Raw genomic sequence first — 18,655 nt, forward strand, 5'->3', positions numbered from 1 at the left:
AAGAAGGACAGAAGGTCTGAAGCATGAGTCATCCAGGAAGACCTTAGTTGTTCTATTGTCTTGCTGAGGAAGGGCAAATTAGAGACTGGGTAATACTTGGCCATTTCCCTCTAGTGCTGTTTTTTAAAGTAGTGGACAGATGACTGCCTGTATTAGTGACTGAAGAAAAATGACTAGTGACTGATTAATTATGGGCATCATGGCCTCATGGATATGACACTGATGAATGTTCCGTAACCAGGATGGATGGAGGGCCAAGGTACAAGAGGTAACAGTAGCTTGCAACCTGCTTCCTTTGACAAACCACTGAGTTTGCATGGCAGCCCATGTAAATGTGCTGTTAGTGAGGTGGGACAATGTACAGTGGGAAAGGATGCACAAACCCATATAACAGAGTCCTTTAAGGAGAAGGAGGAAAGTGCTCCCCACATCTCCACTTCTATGCAAAGGTGCTGAACAGAAAGATTGTGAATTTCCCATGAGCCACCCCTGCATCATTGTGTGGGACTCTCCGGATGACCGCTGTGCGTGCTTGGGAGGGTTTAAGTTCCCTGGATCTCCTAAAAGAGATTCTGCACATTCTCTGAGGCGATCCTCGGTCTGCTTCAGGGCCAGGCTCAGGCATTTAAAAAGAAAAGCAGGTTGCAGAGCTTAAATCCTGGCCAGAGGAAGCTCAGATTAATCCTTGCTAACCCCCAGCTCAGCCTTGCTTTGGTGCCTGGCGAGGGAGGTCCGTAGGAAATTACCCGCGGGCTAGTCCCGGTGCCCCACAGACCGCAGCGACTCCCGAGGAGGTGCTGAATTTGCAGCTCGCAGCTGCTGGGCGTCTATTCCTGGCTCCCCCTCCCGCCCAGACAGGTGGGCCAGGGCGCGCGGGAGAGGAGGGGGAGGCCTGGAGGGTGGATGCGGGTAATATAAAACCCCCCAGATGCCCCTGCTGGGCGCAAAGGGACACCCCTTCCGCGGCGCCTGGAGCAGAGACCCACCGCCGCACGCCTTCCGTCTCCGAATCCGGTGTCCTCCCCGCCACGCCAAGTAACCGCCCCCCGCGCCGATCCCCCCGATCCCCCCGCGCCCCCACACCGAGGCAGCGAGCGGAGCCCCAGTCTCTACTGGTCTACCGATGTCCGACCAAGAGGCGGCCCCGGCGGCCCCAGAGGCCGGCCCACCCGAAGGCCAGCCTGCCCCCGCAGCGGAACCTGCGGCGGCCCCTGCGCCCGATCCAGAGGCCGCGCCACCAAGCCCGGCTCCGCCCGCTCCCGCGCCCCAGAAGCCCAAAGGACGTGAGTGAGGCGGCAGGGTTGGGTGGGTGGGTGGGTGGGGAGGAGAACCCTTCCCCCTGCGCCGAGCGGGCACCCGAGGGGGCAGGCGCGCGCGTCTTTTGCGCCTCTCATTACTGACAACCCTTCGCAAGCGGCTTCCGAGATCGCTTCTCCAAGCGGCTCATCCCGCACACCTTGGCCAATGCACTTTAGGAGCAGATTTTCCGCACAGGACAGTCCAGCTGCAAAAGCACGTGGGAAATGCTCAGGAGGAGAGGATTTCTGCGCGCACCTGCAACAATTATTAATAAAAACAGGGTGGAAAGCAACTGGCCCTGGGGAGGCAGGAGAAGGCAGCCTGAAAGTGAGGGGAGGCCTGCTTGCCACTGCGGTGGGCACACGCTTGGATTTCCTATCTGGTTTTGGCAGTTTCCTCTCCCCTCCCGTGTTAAATATTGAACTAAAGGTAGTGGTAGAGCTGCCAGGTCCCCTCAGGTCAATGATAGGCAATGTGTGTAAGATTGCCACATTCAGATTGGGACACTCCTGAAGATTTGGGGATGGTGCCACAGAGTCCGCCCTCCAAATCATCCCTTTTCTCCAGGGAGTCTGAAGATGAGCTAGAATTCTGGGGATTTCCACCGGGAGGCTGGCTTCCCCATACTATGGCTTTTCTGTTGCCCACATTGGCAGGATTTTGTGTATGATTTAAAAATGGCTCCCCCATTTTCTTCCACTCATTAATTGTAAGTGATGCATCTAAAATACATCATAGCATCTGTGATAATGTCCTGTGAAATGCATAGGAGGGAAAATAGAGAAGCCACAATTGGCAAAAGGCCCCTTCTGTGAGAACCATGAACATCCTTACCCAGGGAAATATTAATTGCCACTGTGGGATGGTAGGTGAATTTCCTCCAGGCCAGGCTGGATTCTGGAGATTTTTGGTGGGGGGATCACCTGAGCATGAAATTGGGGTCACCATAGGTGGACAGGTAGTTGTGAGTGTCCTGCATAGTGCAGGGGGTTGGACTAAATGACCCTGGAGGTCCCTTCCAACTCTGCGATTCCCACGCGCAGCAGGGCTTCTCTTAATCTTCTCCTTCCCAATTCCATCATGTTCTAACTGGCTTGTGTGTTCTTGAGTCTGAAGAAGGATCTTGGCTTGCACAGCATGGTGGGAAAGAGCCCGAAAAGTTGAGAGATGGAATTTTCCAGGCCAAATCCGAGCAGACTGAAGGCAAGCCACTACCTCTCCGCTTCAGACTTTAGGAGTTGTGAACATTACTGAGGTGATGTTTAAAGAGATCTTTGGCTGCCTAGGGAATGATAACTTTTATTACTATTCTGAAAAATCTCAAGTATGGTTGGGGCAGCTGCTCACTGATAGTCCAACACATGATACTGCCATTTCGTGACTGGAAAGCCATCAGTGCAGGAGAGCAATATGGAGGGGGCATGATGCAGGGGAATGAAAGTCATAACTCTTCTTCCCGTTCCATTTCCCTGACAGTAAATTCCCCAGGAAACGAAAATAGAGAGGCAATGTTTGTGCCTGTCTTTTTTCCCTACTGAGGTTTAAAGCAGTTCAGGGGAGAAGGGTGTTTCTGCTCAGAGAAGGTAAGGCAAAGGGAGAATTAAAGCCTGCAAGGAGTAGCAGTCATACAATTTAGTGTAACATGTTGTTGGACCTAAGTCATTGACCATAATTTCTAGGAGGAGAGTGCTGTGGATTAGTACAGCAGAAAGGATATGCTGGTAAGAAGGGAAGGGCAAATACCATGCTAATGCATTTGTATCTGTGGTGGCAGCCTCGCCTGGTCAGCCGGTGAATCTGATAGTGGACGATGTGAATGACAGCTCGGTGACTCTGACGTGGGACGCACCAGAACAAGTGGGCCCCAAGGGCCTGGATGGATATTTGGTGGAATACTGCAAAGACGGAAGTAGGCTTTACTCCCTTGTAAGCATGGAGCTGCATGTACTAATATGGAAAGCAGCACTGCATGTTGAGTGTCATTGCTTTATTCCGTATTGATGTATCCAAAAACCCTCACTGAACTGAAAGTTCTGAGGTTAGGAGACACGACCTAGGATAGCTTCTCCTGTTGACAGTACAGTCCTAATCAGAAATACATTCCTGCAAGCCCACTGAAGTCAGTGAGGCTTAGAGAGATGTAATTCTGCTGTGGGCTGCACTGTGAGGCTCTGCTCTTAAAACCAACTTCCCGGGAGTAAGCAAGCCCTGCTGAATAAAATGAGGCTTATTACTGAATACAATGCAGCCTAAGTGTTGCTGTGCTTCTCTTCCGTGCGTGAGAAACAGGGAAAGTTGCACATGCAGAACATCTGCTTACCATGGAATTATTTAAAAAAAGGAAAACTGCCTGTCACTCAGGAAGTTACTGCATATTCCTCACAGCTATGATCTTAGCATGCAGACTCTTGCACGGGGCAACATGGGAGGGGCTTTCAAAATGGAAGGAAGAAGCATGGGCAGTCCCCCTTAGCTCCAGTTTTTGGGTCACCAGATCCCTTTTGTGTAGTGATCATTGGTACAATGCCAGACTTTGCTCCCCAGCAATGTTTCTTTCCTGAAGCATAAAAAATACAACACAGCTATATTTTGTATTGGGAAAGGTGTCGACTCTGTATAAAGAGTCACAATTTAAAATGGAATGATACTAAGATGTTTCATTTATGAGTTGTTTGATTTACCGACCACTGATCAATTGATCGTGGCAGGCTCTCCACCCCCATCCCAAGAGGCAGCCTTATACAAGGAATATGCCATTATTATAAATAATCATCCTTTCTCTTTGAATGGGACAATTTATTCCAAAAATAAAAAAGCTGATGGATTTGAAGCTGGTTGGCTAGCGGGGGGCCTGATGAGCTGCAGCTGGATGGATAAGTTCTCATAAATAAATAATTTTGTTGTTTCATTCTTTCATGGTTGTAGATTGCTTTCTGTATTTCAGATTGTGTGTTGAATATTTTATTTGAACCAGATTCAACCTGCATAAATGCCTCACCCTGTATCTATCACGCTGTAGCTGCCTGGCCTTCTTAGAGGCCTTTTGTCATAGTTTTCATGGGTTTTATTGGTTGCTTGAGACCATGGTAAAACTTACCTTTGCTGTGGTTAGAATCTGTTGAATTTGAGGCCAGAAATATTCACTGTCAGTAGAACACAAAGGTTTACAATGATGGACTGGACATGATCATAGAAGAAATCTGTCTAGATGTTACCATGAGAATGTTCCATCTCCAGTAGGGCTAGATGGAAAGTAAGAAGAAAACAATCTTGGTTCTTTGAGACATCTCGCTCCATCAGATTTGTTTGGAAGAGGACAGATCAGCTCAGAAATGGCTAGCTTTTTTTTTTTTTTTTAAGGAGCCTAAAGCAGTGGTCTCCAACCACCGGGTCTCGTCACCGGACTGCAGCTCCCTCTCCCTGCCCCCCCCCCGCAGTGAGAAACTTCCTGGTGGGAGGGGAGGGCGATCTGCCGGCTGCACATGCGTGGCAGGTCCATGCATGCACGTTTGCGCCATGTGCGGCTGCAAACGCACATGCACAACCGTTTCATGCAAGTGCGCATGCACAGAAGTGCCATGCATGCACATTTGCAGCCATGCATGGCGCAAATGCGCACGCGTGGCCGCTGGATCGCCCTCCCCCCCTGGTTTGCAGCCTTAGAAAGGTTGTGGACCACTGTCCTAAAGGTTGAGCTGCAAATAATATACATATACATATACATATACATATACATATACATATACATATACATATACATATACATATACATATACATATACATATACATATACATATACATATACATATACATATACATATACATATACATATACATATACATATACATATACATATACATATACAAGAGCCTCTTGTGGCGCAGGGTGGTAAGGTCTGTCTGAAGCTCTGTCTGAAGCTCTGACCATGAGGCTGGGAGTTCAATCCCAGCAGCCGGCTCAAGGTTGACTCAGCCTTCCATCCTTCCGAGGTCGGTAAAATGAGTACCCAGCTTGCTGGGGGGTAAACGGTCATGACTGGGGAAGGCACTGGCAAACCACCCTGTATTGAGTCTGCCATGAAAACGCTGGAGGGCGTCACCCCAAGGGTCAGACATGACTTGGTGCCTGCACAGGGGATACCTTTACCTTTACCTTTACATATAAATTTTACAAATATTTATTATATAAAGTGCACTCATTCCACATATTAAAAACATGGTCATCATGATTTAAAAATAACACATTTCTAACTGCACATGAAATAGGCCAGCAGAATGGAACAAATGTTTTTCGATCCCGAGGCGTCTTCCCCAGTGGTCAAATTATTGTGTTGGTTAGTGTACTTTATATAATAAATATTTGTAAAATTAAAAAAAAATATTTCTGCAGCTCAACCTTTGGGTTCCTAGCTTTTCTGGTTAGGTTGGGTTTTGGTTTCCCTTTTAAGTTTAGCTTTTTATTTAAAAAAAATTCTAATCCTTTGCATGTCTGTTTTGATCCATTGAATTCAATGTGCTTCGCTCTCTTGTAACTGACATAGGACTGTAGACTGTGACTTCTTGTTGTCAAGAAAGAACTCTGCGGGTGGATAATGTTTTAAGGTTTCATTATTTTATTTGCTTCATTTATATTTATATGCTATCTCTTCCCCCCAGTGGGCTTGTGCTCTTTTCCTTTCCATTCTGTCCTTACACCCACCCTGTGAGTAGGTTAGCCTGAGAGTGTGACTAGCCCAAAGGCAACCAGCAAGCTTCCGTGGCAGAGTGGAGATTTGAACCTGGATCTCCCAGATCGTAGTCCTGACATTCCAATCACTGCACCACACTGGCTGACGTGATGATGTTTTATTTAGAGCAACTTCCTCGTCCATTTTTTAAACAAGTGTTCTTTGCTCGTGAACTGCTTGCTTCTAATAACATCTCTCAACTGTCTTTGTATTTTTGCTTTAGCTACCGACTGGGTGGCTGCCAATGAAAAACCGTTCCTCTCTACTCGCTACGTAATCCGCAACCTAACTTCTGGAGATAAACTTCATTTTCGTGTAAAAGCCGTGAAGGGTGATGGAATTAGTGAACCTACTGTCCTGGACCAGCCCCTCCTCATCAGAGAGATTCTCGGTATGTATCTTCATCCAGACATATACACATGTAGTGTGTTAGAAAACATCACTATCTGAGTTACACTTCAGTCACATTGATTGTACAAAGAGGCTGCTTGGTCAACTGTGACTCAGTTTTAAATCCGTATGTATTGGCTTCCTGAATCAATTGATAGCCATGCAGGAAGGATGAAATACAGAGCTATTTCAACCATCTTGCACTTTACAATGCAAATCAATTTCAGCCTCATTTTTTTTTAAACAACAACATTTGTATGCCACTTGCTCACCCAAATACGGTATTCAAGGCCAATCTGGTTCCCTTTATGGCTTTCATAAGCTTCAGGAACCTACGTAATGGTGATCCTAGCATCCTCAGTCTACGATGTCATCATTACGACCGTTTATGCACTGAGAACTTCACTGCCCCAGTTCCTGTGCAGGAACACAAATCAGGGGCAGATGACATGCACCAGGCCAAATGCTCCCCCATATGGGTGCAGGAAAAGGTGGGCCAACCTGCCACAACTAAAACTCCAACCTGCAGCCCAGCATGAAACCTCCAGTGCATAAACGGTCTACAGTTAGAACTTGCTTTGGTGGACTATTGTAGTCGGAATATTACATGCTGTATGCAGTGAAGGTTGTGCAATTTGGCTTTAGCCAGTTTGCTTTTGCCTATTTGACATTTCTTTTTCCTTCTAAAATTTGTTACAATAAGATAAAAGGGAGACACAGTCCATTCCTAAACCACTGACTTTAATGGGTTTAGAAGAGTGTAACTCTGTTTAGGGTTGCATTGTACATGTTATGTGTGAAATCATCTTTAATAAATAACCTTTTCCTGCATCCCCTTCATTCAAAGTTCAGTTCATTTTTCCTACTTATTTATTTATTTGCCAAAAGTGGTATATTTAGAACCATATATATGTGATAACATTGGAATAGGCACCACACTATGGAAAACTTGCATTACTGGTCATGCTCTTAGACACATTTTCATACCTAAATTAAATGCATGTTTGGGAATTATAAAAACTTATTATCATGAACACAAACCTGTTCTTCAGAATACAGAAGTAAAATGACCTAGCTGTTAGCAACAAGGACTTAGCGAATAAGCTTTATGACCAAATTACTCGCTTCACAAAGCTCATAGGATTTTTTTCCAGTTTAAAACAATTTTGTCAGTCTCACCTCTGACAGTAAAATGTATTATATGAGGGTTATGGCAGCTTCCTGTGCTTTAAGCGTGACATTTTCAGCATGCAGTTGGAAGCACTGGGCACATCCCTGAGAAAAGGTTGATCCTCTTGACACCAAGAAGGCCCTTAAGATAACCTACCCAGCTCCTTCATCTGCCTCCAACTGTACAGGTGACTAGAGAGAAGACTGCGATTATGTGTTCTGCATAAACACAACCCAATTCTGAAAATAAGATCTGCTCAGTTATGTCTTCAGTCCTGTCAAACAAAAATGGCAAGAACAGCCTGGCCTGAAAGTCCTGTACTTGTATCACCACTCTCACCAAAGAAATGATGATTACATTGCTGAGATCAACACAATAACATGAGAATAAATTCACTGCATTTTTGCAATCATACCTAATGAAGCAGCAACTCTGTTCAGTGCCATGATGTGCCTTGGAAGCTGTATATCCCAGATCTCTTCCCCAGCTAGGAACCAGGGAGCTGTTTTAAAGGATGATATTTTTGAAATTGCAGCTTTCCTCTCCCTTGCATGGCAAGCTGCACCTGCCACCACCCTCCTTTTTACAAATCTATTCAGGGGCACAGGAGTCCTATCTTCCTCTGCATCTGGTCTCCCTGGTTCCTTCAATTTAAATTATGACCTTCATTACATTTTATATGTTTAGAAGTACCTTCAGCTTTTTCCGGGGATAGCTACCCCTCTGCTATGGGATGAGAAAGTATCTTGTGTGGAGTGTGACCCTGTATAACCTGGATAGCAGGATCGCACTTCTGACTAACCTAATTTCAGTTTCCACTGTGGAGAGGAATTATTTTTAGACAAACCTGTTAATGGAAAATGATGAACGCTGGTGATGGACATCCTTTCCCATCAGCCAGTTTGGAGCTGGGTACTCGGCTGAAATGTGGCACGTCACTGTGCATTGGCTTGAGTTTACTGAAGAACTGCCTTCCCCAACTGTGTACCCTAATAGTAGACAAAGAAGGGTTCAGCAACACTTTTAAGAATTCAAAAGCAGTGTTTTTTATATCTAGCCTGATTGAGTCAAATGCACAGTTACTTTTAAGATCTTGGCAAGACTTTTCCTGGCAGTCATGTTGGCACTGACAAAGCTGAGCAGATGGACAATTTTAGCAAAATCTTTTGATGTGAGCAAATCATGTACCATAGCTATATTTGATTCACACCTAAATCTGAATATAGTTCTAAGTACATGCTTTAAAACATGCAGTGCATTACTGGGAGGGCTCAGATTCACAAGATTTGCAATAAAAATAATTATGTCCCACATAATACAATACAAGATGTATTTTGAAACTAATGTTGTTCGTGTTTTCCTAAAAGTCAAATTAATTGGGAGCCCAAATCTTGGTGAACTAACTCAAAATACAGGCAACCGCTTTATGCTCTCGGATCCTAGTTAATGTGTAAAAAACTGTTGTTCTGTGGATGCAGTTCAAGGGTTTGGGTGTCAGAAGATGTCTCTGAGGTTGTCTACTGGCCGTGAAATCATGCAGTAACTACTATGAATATGACTGGCAAAAGAGTATGTTTTCACCACATGCCTGTGTTTGAAGTGTGTAAATGCATTGGCAAAGTCAATTCTTTTATTTCATAGAATCATAGAGTTGGAAGGGGCCATACAGGCCATCTAGTCCAACCCCCTGCTCAATGCAGGATCAGCCCAAAGCATCCTAAAGCATCCAAGAAAAGTGTGTATCCAACCTTTGCTTGAAGACTGCCAGTGAGGGGGAGTTCACCACCTCCTTAGACAGTCTATTCCACTGCTGAACTACTCTGACTGTGAAAAATTTTTTTCCTGATATCTAGCCTATATCATTGTAGTTTAAACCCATTACTGCATGTCCTTTCCTCTGCAGCCAACAGAAACAGCATCCTGCCCTCCTCCAAATGACAAGCTTTCAAATACTTAAAGAGGGCTATCATGTCCCCTCTCAACCTCCTTTTCTCCAGGCTGAACATTCCCAAGTCCCTCAACCTATCTTCATAGGGCTTGGTCCCTTGGCCCCAGATAATCCTCGTCGCTCTCCTCTGTACCCTTTCAATTTTATCTACGTCCTTCTTGAAGTGAGGCCTCCAGAACTGCACACAGTACTCCAGGTGTGGTCTGACCAGTGCCGTATACAATGGGACTATGACATCTTGTGATTTTGATGTGATGCCCCTGTTGATACAGCCCAAAATGGCATTCGCCTTTTTTACTGCTGCATCACACTGCCTGCTCATGTTTAGTTTACGATCCACAAGTACCCCATGTCTCGTTCATACACAGTGTTACCTAGAAGCGTATCCCCCATCCACTAGGCATGCTTTTCATTTTTCTGACCCAGATGCAGAACTTTACACTTATCTTTATTAAATTGCATCTTGTTATCATTTCCCTTCAGTGCTTTAAATTCAGAACTGAGTTTGAGAAAACCATGGATTGACTGCACTATACAGCATATTGTGATTGTGCTGGATTTTTATGTACTTGATTGGCAGCTTGAAAATCAATACCATGTTGTTGTTGTTGTAGTTTACAGTTATGGTGCTTAGTTCATACTGCTGCTTTAAGTACACTTCCAGAAAGAAATTCGGGTTGACCACCTGTGTGTTGTGCTGTAGGATCAAGTGTTCCCAAAGAGTGCTACAGCCCTTTGGAGACTGAGGGACTATTTACCCAGTTGGTAATCACACACCCAGTTTTGTGATTACCTGTTGGTCTTAGCCAAGCCATCTTCTTGTAGCGCATGTTTAATGCTAGTGTGGTGTAGTCAACAGAATGGTGGATTAGGACTCTGGGTGACCCTGGTTTGAATCTCCACCTCTAGCATGGAAACTTGCTGGGTGGCCTTGGGCCCAACCCAAGAGGGCTGTTGTGAGAAAGCTGAGGAAGTTTTAAAAGCTGATTTGCATTTCAGCGAGGGAGAAAGACAGGATATAAATAAGTAAGTGGATCATAAATGCAATTATACGTGCTTTTTGTGTCTTAAAATTGGTCTGTAGTCTTGCCTTGGGGACCAGACTAATAAAAGTGGCTTAATATCACAGTCATATAATACTTGTACTGGAATATCTTCCCCCTGTGGTGACCTCAGACCAGTATTCTAAAGGAGCTCTTTCTCTGTTACCTTAACTACAGCTGTCTACTGACAGACACACACTAACTTAAAATTATGATGATGATGAAGAAGAAAAGTTGATTTTTATACCCTGCTTTTCACTACCTAAAGGAGGCTCAAATCGTTTACATTTGTCTTCTCTTCCTCTCCCCACAATAGACACCTTGTGAGGTAGGTGGGGCTGAGAGAGCTCTGAGATAACAGCTGTGTGAGAACAGCCCTAAGAGAACTGTGACTAGCTCAAGGTCACCCAGCTGGCTGCATGTGAAGGGGATCAAACCCAGTTCCTTAGATTAGAAGTCACCACTCTTAACCACTATACCAAGCTGGCTCTCACCAAGGTGCAGATTTAATAAAGTTAGGCATTTCGACTCAAGAATCTGTTGGTGGGGAAAGTTTTAAATGGTCATTGTATTTAGCATTCCTGGCACACTTTGGCCAATAGATAGGTTGGTTGTCCTACTGTATTCTCACAACAGCTGTGGGGTGGGCTGACCTGAGAGAAAAAGTTATTGAACTGGCTTCACCGAGAGAGCTTCATGGCAAAACTGGGATTAAAAGCCAGATATTAATCATTCAGATCACGTAATGTTACATAGTACAGGGACATTTGCAGAGAAATAATTCTGGGTATGTACAGATTTTAAAAACTAGCATGGCACCTTCAACTGCAGCTAAATTGTGCATTGTGGTTTATGCAGAAGTCTGCAAAGTTATATATAAATCAGGTCTTTTCCACTGCAATATTGGATTTCTCAAGACTGTCATGGAGAAGTGTCAGGAAAGGATTCCAGAACTAGTTAAATGGCTAGATGAAAATGCTGATTTAGTTGTTGGCTGCAGCATTTGCGTTTGTCTCTCTTCTTGTATTGCCTATGTGTCATGCACACAATTGCTGAAATATCATTCCCCTTCATTTTAATCCGGGACCCTTCTGCACATGATCTCTTTGGAACGTATAAGTCCCAGAAGCACACATGGATCTTCTATTAAACCCCAACATAATTCCTTTCGCACTCGGGGGACTGCTTGTAATGAAGCAAGCTAGAATTGCATCCCTGTTATTTGGATTCTAGGGAAGGTGATGACAAGGCATTAAACAGACACAGACATCTTCTGCCTCTCAAGGGAACATATAAAGGTACAGTTCTACCATATGTTAATAGACACACAACCTCTTGCCTTAAGCCTAGGGATTCAGACACTGCAAGGAATGTGCTGTAGGGTGAAGGACAGACTGTCCTTGATGTTTAGGTACTGAATCAATTACCCAAGAATGTTAATAGAAGCATTCTGCTATAACAGAGCATGTCGTAACATATGCAGCTCTGGTTTAGGGTGAATGCAACTGACCATTTAGCAAGTCGTAATTTCCCATGGTTGGCATGAACTCAGGGATTTGTACAATCTTCCTTCGACAACAATAGTCTGTATTTAGTCATAGTGCTGCTAGAGTACCATAGCGGGAGACACTCAGTGCAGTCACCATCCACAGCCCATTCACTTCAGTGGATGTAGAAGGGTGCAGTTCTTTTTAGGATTGCACTGATAAGTGAGACAAAAGTAGGAGTGGCTGTAGGGTGCTTTCCATTTAGAAGAAGAAGAAAAGTTGGTTCTTATATGCCGCTTTTCCCTACCTGAAGGAGGCTCAAAGCGGCTTACAGTCATATAATCATAGAATCATAGAATTATAGAGTTGGAAGGGGCCATACAGGCCATCTAGTCCAACCCCCTGCTCAACGCAGGATTAGCCCTAAGCATCCTAAAGCATATAAGTCACCTTCCCTTTCCTCTCCCCACAACAGACACCCTGTGAAGTGGGTGAGGCTGAGAGAGCCCTGATATTCCTGCTCGGTCGGAACAGTTTTATCAGTGCCATGGCAAGCCAAAGGTCACCCAGCTGGCTGCATGTGGGGGAGTGCAGAATTGAACCTGGCATGCCAGATTAGAAGTCCGCACTCCTAACCATTACACTACGAGCTGGTGATACCATAAGCCCTAAAAATTAAAAAAGTATGCCAAAGTATGATTACAGAATAAAACCCCGAAAATCAACAATTTTGTATAGCTATGCCATGTAAAGCTGATGCTATGCCAAGGGAATGGTGTTAAGGTATCCAGGCTTCTTGGACTGTGATTGGGTAGTGAAGCTCAGAGTATTATGTGCCATCTGATTCAGACTCAGTTCAGTCTACTCCCATTGATTTCAGTAACTGAAAGGGTCACTTACCAGACAGGAAAAAGGACTGTCATCTTCAGGAAAAACAATCCTCTTAGTCGTACTCAGTTAGCCATACCATAAGGCAGTAGTCTACAACCTCCAGATCAGCCCTTTTCAGTCTTTTGACCATGGAGGAGCTCCTGAAATTTCCCAGGCTTTGAGGAGCCCTGGAAGTGATGTCAGTTGGCCACACCCCCTGGAAGTGACATGTCACCAAAAGTGACATCACTATCCACATTAACAGGCAGGCCTGAGGAGGACTGGGGGTGGGAGAGACAGGAGGCGGTTTAAGGAAGGAGTAGGCTTTCAGGCTCCACCCCCTCCCAGGTACAGAAACCATGAGAGAACTCACAGTCGGAAGAGGGAGCAATGGAAGTGATCAGTTCTCTAGCTTGTGACCGAGTCCACTAAGACAGGAGGGGAAAGGCTGAAGACCCCCTCTGAAGCTCCGGCAGACCCCTGGTTGGGAATCCCTGCTCTGCTCTAGAGCCAAATGTGGCTCAGTAGGATGGCTCCTTATGAAAAGAAAATTAAACATTAAGGTATATTGGTGAGGAGGGTGGGATGGTAGAATAACCAGTATGTGAAGGGAACGACAGGCGAGGATTCTTATGAGGCTAAGAGCTTTTTAAGGGATATTCTATGGAAAGAAAAATGATAGATGTGAACAGTTGCCAAAAATCCAAGGGCAAACGATGCCCTTTCACTAAACAGTGCAAGTGTTATGCCAGTGCACTAAAACAATTGTTTGGAATGCTCTTGTGTATATTTAGTGCTTATTTTTGAGAATTAGTGTGTGCCCTTTACTCAAAACAAAGCCTTTGGGTTGTAGAAGCTTTATGGATTATTAATCCACATGTTAATTTTGAGTTATGTTAAATTGTCTGTTTTCAGGTATGCAAGGGGAGTTTCTTATATTGGCTCTTCGTGAATCTCTTGCTCTGGTTTTTGACAGTTTATCTTTTTAAGAATAAAAGTTTGCTGACCCCTGCTATAAAATAAGAGGGAAAATGTTTTAGTTTCCCTCGTAATATTGTGGCATTCCTCTGAAAATTGGCAATATGTATGGGTGGGAGGGGCTCAGTCCTGCACTGAGGGTCCCATAATGAGGGGATTCCTTTGTGATTTCATGGTAAGAGGTCTACAGTCCCATTGACTGCTTGGTATAATTCTGCTTTGTCTAGAGCATCCCAAGATCCGATTGCCACGCTATTTGAGGCAGGTATATATGAGGACTGTGGGACAGGCAGTGAACCTGCTGATTCCTTTCCGGGTAAGTGGATAATGTTTCCAGTTAACGGCTGGTTGTAATTTGGACACTGCTTGAGAAAAGCTTTTTCATAATAGTTAAGAAACTAATGAAGGGGGGGGAGAGAGAGAGGACAACTAAAAAGATGCAGACTAAGTCATAGGCGGGTTTCTTCGGGCAGAAAATTTCAGCTACTGAGGCATGATGACTGAGTCGTTTAAGCCAGGGATAGTCAATTTGTGGTCCTCCAGATGTTCATGGACTACAATTCTTATGAGCCCTTGCCAACAAACGCATTTGCTGAGCGTTTACTGGCAAGGGCTCATAGAAATTGTAGTCCATGAACATCTGGAGGACCACAGGTTGACTACCCCTGTATGCTACTTAAAATGGGGTATGTGTTAAAGTTCTGGAAAGAAACCCAGCTAGCTGGCTGGAGGTGTTTAGTGAGAGAGAGGAGGCATGCAGAGAAGACATAAAAGGATGTTTTGGAGCTTGAGAAGACTGTAAACAGTTCTGTAAAAGCTACTGAATCTGGGTGTGTCCGGTGTTCACAATCCCAAGCACTGTGTGGCTGACACAAATAGTTCAGAAAGGTTTTTCTTTGCAATACGGGAAGCAATGCAAAATCTGCCCTCAGACCTCTTATCCACATCCTAATCTCCGGAGACAGATCAAGATGGGGAGCCTTGTTAGTCTGCCTGTAGCAAGAGTGCCCTGCCTCAAATTTTGTTAGTCTTTAAACTGCTACTGGACTCTTGTTCTTTTTGACTTCTAATCCCTTTTCGACTTCTAATGCGTCCTATTTGAATCACCTCTGCACCGCGTTCTGACAGTTTCTTTTTAAATCTTCTGATAATAAAGAGCACTTGCAAAACAAACTAATTTGGCAATCAAGTCTGTTATGCATGTTCTGAAGGCAGAGGTGATATGCTTCAGTCTAACTCTCAGGGGCTGGGACCCAGAACCTAAAATAACTCCCTGTCAAAAATAGCAAGCCATATGGCTTACAGTATGATATGGAACTGATAGCAGTCCATGCCTTTCCTCGGTTCCTGAGTAGATGCATTTGTAGACAGAATCTACACCCCTTCCTTAAAGAGGCCAGCTGCCAGAAGTGCCTTTGAAACACAGTCGTTCTGGTAATCCACAAGGGTCCTATGAAAGGATGTTGTTAAGATGAAGCTCCCATGGCTAGGATGGAAATATGCCTGCTGTTCAAGACATCTAGGATATGGGTGGTGTTAAAATAAATGTGTCTGCAACTGTCCCCCCTTGATGAATAAGAATCTGAAAAAATGTAAGGTTGTTTTGTGCTTCATAGCTGAGTCACAACATAAAGCTCAGCAATAGCGGGTAAAGTTTTTGCTGCCAAACAGTAGAGACAAACCAATTTTTTGAAAAAATATTGTTCATTCTTATCAATCAATCTGATTTAGAGTAGAACTGCATGCTACATGGAATTCTATTGTTATTCTAAATGACTTTATTTTTCACTTGCATTCTTGGGCTGTTTTTTGGAAGAAGAGCGCAGCTGTGAGGGGCGGGGTTAATGGAAGAATGTTAAACTCTTTTCTCCATTGCCATTATCACACTGGGGGGAAAACCCACCCCTGAGCCACTTATATCCTCAATGGGGGGCAATCTGCTAGTAAAATTAACCTCCCTCCCCCATCATTCTCCCCTTTCAGGAAGCAGCCCTATTATGAGCATTTGAGCAAAAGTTGGATGCCAAGTTCAGTTTCTGTGAGAGGAATGGATTTTTCTCTCTTCCCTTTTGCTGCGGCCCTATCTTTTCTCCAAAATAGTCCCCCGGGCCCAGGAGACGCATTTTGGGAAGATCAGTGGCAACAGGAAAATATAAAGCAGGAAAATTCTATTCCTTTGATGGAAATGATTTCTTTTAATAGGAAAAAAGTGTGACTGGATCCAACCCAGAGTCTTTAAAAATGATCAAGCAAGTAAAAGTAATGTGTAGTTCTGCCTTGAGATTTACCATATAAAGACAGCCTATAAAATCTTACTCCAGCTGTCTTTTTCATAGTGTTTTACTCTGGACCAACAGATTATAAGCAATAGTAACCAGATGGACAGAACACTACTGAACTTTACCATTATCTCCCCATGTACCTTCCTTAGGGAAAGCCAAAGCCACAAGTGACCTGGACCAAAGTAGGTGAGCCCCTGGATGCCAAGAGAGTGAATCTGCGGAACTCTGAAAAGGATTCAGTTTTCTTCATCCGCCAAGCGCAACGTAGTGATACAGGAAAATATGAAATAACTGTTAGGATCTTGGATGAGTTAGAAGACAAGGCCATCATTGATCTCCTTGTGATTGGTAAGGACTGCAGCAGCATTAACTTTGTAAAGCACATTTCCCCAACATGGGGCCCATGATCACCCTTTCTCAGAATTCCAAAAGAGTCCACAAGCTCAATAAAGGTTGGGGCCCCCTGATCTAAAGGATGATGAGCTCAATGCAAGCGTCCCCAGAATCTCCCTTCGTGTCTGGTAGTTAACTGGACCAGGTATGACTGAATATTGGATCACATGGCACTTATCGTGTCAGGGAGTTGTTTACAGTGATGACTCCTCTTTTAGGGGATTATATAATTAGGTGGGAGGAAGGTGTTGTGCAAAAGACATTGAAGTGTTTGTTTCCAGCAGGAAGGCTACAGTGAAGTGGCAGAAAATGGGATTTAGAAGGCTTCTCGTCACAATCAAGGAAATTATTATAACGTACATCCTTATTCATAGCTGAGTGACTGCTGCACATGTTGTCTGGTGATTCTTCTACATTGCACTACCCCGTGTACTAATAGCATTGCTGTGATGATGCCTTGACAATAAAATGTCTACCTTGTGTCTCCTTTTCAGAAAAACCCGGCCCACCTGAGAACCTGAAGCTGCTGGATGTGTGGGGCTTTAATGTGGCGCTGGAATGGAGCCCACCCAAAGATAATGGCAATGCTGATTTGAAAGGTTACACAGTCCAAAAGGCAGATATGAAGACTAAGGTGGGGCTATGGCTCACTAGTAGAGCATCTGCTTTGCATGCAGAAGGTCCCTGGTTCAATCTCTGGCACTGCTGGTATAAAAAGATCAGGTAGTACACGATGTGAAAGACCTCTACATGATGTGAAAGACTCACTGGCAGTCTTCAAGCAGCGGCTGGACAGATACATATCCTGGATACTTTAGGCCAGCCTTTCTCAATTTTATTTACCATTGAGAAACCCCTGAAATGTTCTTCAGGCTTTGAGAATCCCCAAAAGTGGTGTGATTGTGCAGAATATGCCCCCTTCCAATTCTATGATTCTATAGTTCTCTACCTTGGGCCCTGCCAATATTTTGACTCAATATAAGGCAGTTAGGGATGGAGAAGGACCCAGCCCCGAAAATGGAGCAAACTGGTAATTGCAAGAATTGGCCATTATCTCTGCCCATGTTTTATTAGCTAACTCAGTCTAAAATCTGTGATCCCGCAGAGGAGGATCAAAAGTGGGGTGGAACTGGCCACCTCTCTCACAGGCTTGGAGATTAGATGTTGTGTCCAAAGAAACGAGGACGGTAGAGATGGGAATAGCTACGAATAGATGTGGGCTAACTGAAGGAGCAAGGCAGCAGAGCAGGCAGCCAAGCTCCAAGTGTGCAGTTAGAACAATAACATTTTATTCCTGACCCCTTCAGGCATCTGTTCCAAGAACACTATTGAATGACATCTGGGGTGCCGGGTTGCAAGGCAAACGTCACGCAGAGCAGTAATGGCGAGACCCTGTGAGGTGAACTGGCAGACAACTGCTGTCTGTTGTGTCAGCAGCAACTGCTGCCTCTCTGCAGGCAAGGGTGCCCCTCAGCATTACAGGCTTCAGCTGTCCAAGGCTTTGTGGGACAGTGTTGGGCATTTGATGCTGTTTGTGTGAGCAAAGGCTCCTGGCATAGCCCTGCTCCTTTCCCTCTCTGGAGGTGGCAGAAGGGAGATGTAGGGAAGATGCCAAATGTAAGCCAATGGCAGATGCTGAAGAAGCTCAGAATGGTCACATTACTTGCCACGGGGGGTTCCACGGTGCTGGTTTTGAATGCCACTCTGAATTGCTTAATGAAGGCTAGGGGGGGCTAGTCCAGAATGAGGGGCCATATTGGAAGAATGTGGGACACAACCAATTGTTTGTCTGGATTTTTATACCACCTTTTATATAAAACATCATGAGGTAATTACATGGAACATCACAACAAATTTAACAATCATAACATATCAAGTAGGATATTTCAACAGAACATTGTTCAACAAAGATAGCAACTTTAACAGAATCCTTAGGTAGGTCATATTTAGTCATGTATGGGGGGTGTCAGGCATGATATGGTTAAAGTAAGTGAGCTGGAGTTTTGTGATTTTGCCTACGTGATACATCGGGCTTTATGTCCATGGAGCCTTCTCCAACACCAGAG

The 18,655-nt window shown here is 44.6% G+C and overlaps 1 protein-coding gene across 7 annotated transcripts in view; it reads left to right on the plus strand.

The window, feature by feature from the left end:
* The first annotated feature begins 945 nt into the window (after positions 1-945).
* Positions 946-18,655, plus strand: part of MYBPH (myosin binding protein H) — a 46,273-nt gene continuing 28,563 nt past the window's right edge. For 3 of the 7 annotated variants that reach the window (XR_013230536.1, XR_013230535.1, XM_077335106.1), the window contains exons 1-6: positions 949-1,283; positions 3,074-3,208; positions 6,251-6,418; positions 14,142-14,230; positions 16,346-16,544; positions 17,084-17,223. Coding sequence is in view for 3 of the 7 variants with exons in the window: in XM_077335106.1 (XP_077191221.1) it covers positions 1,124-1,283; positions 3,074-3,208; positions 6,251-6,418; positions 14,142-14,230; positions 16,346-16,544; positions 17,084-17,223 (891 nt within the window). In the remaining 4 variants the exon portion in view is untranslated. Of the gene's footprint in view, positions 1,284-3,073; positions 3,209-6,250; positions 6,419-14,141; positions 14,231-16,345; positions 16,545-17,083; positions 17,224-18,655 lie in introns of all 7 variants that reach the window. The other 4 variants (XR_013230537.1, XM_077335108.1, XM_077335107.1 and 1 more) reach the window with 3 other exon arrangements.

This window comes from Paroedura picta, chromosome 4 (assembly GCF_049243985.1).
Source record: "Paroedura picta isolate Pp20150507F chromosome 4, Ppicta_v3.0, whole genome shotgun sequence".
NCBI lineage: Eukaryota > Metazoa > Chordata > Lepidosauria > Squamata > Gekkonidae > Paroedura > Paroedura picta.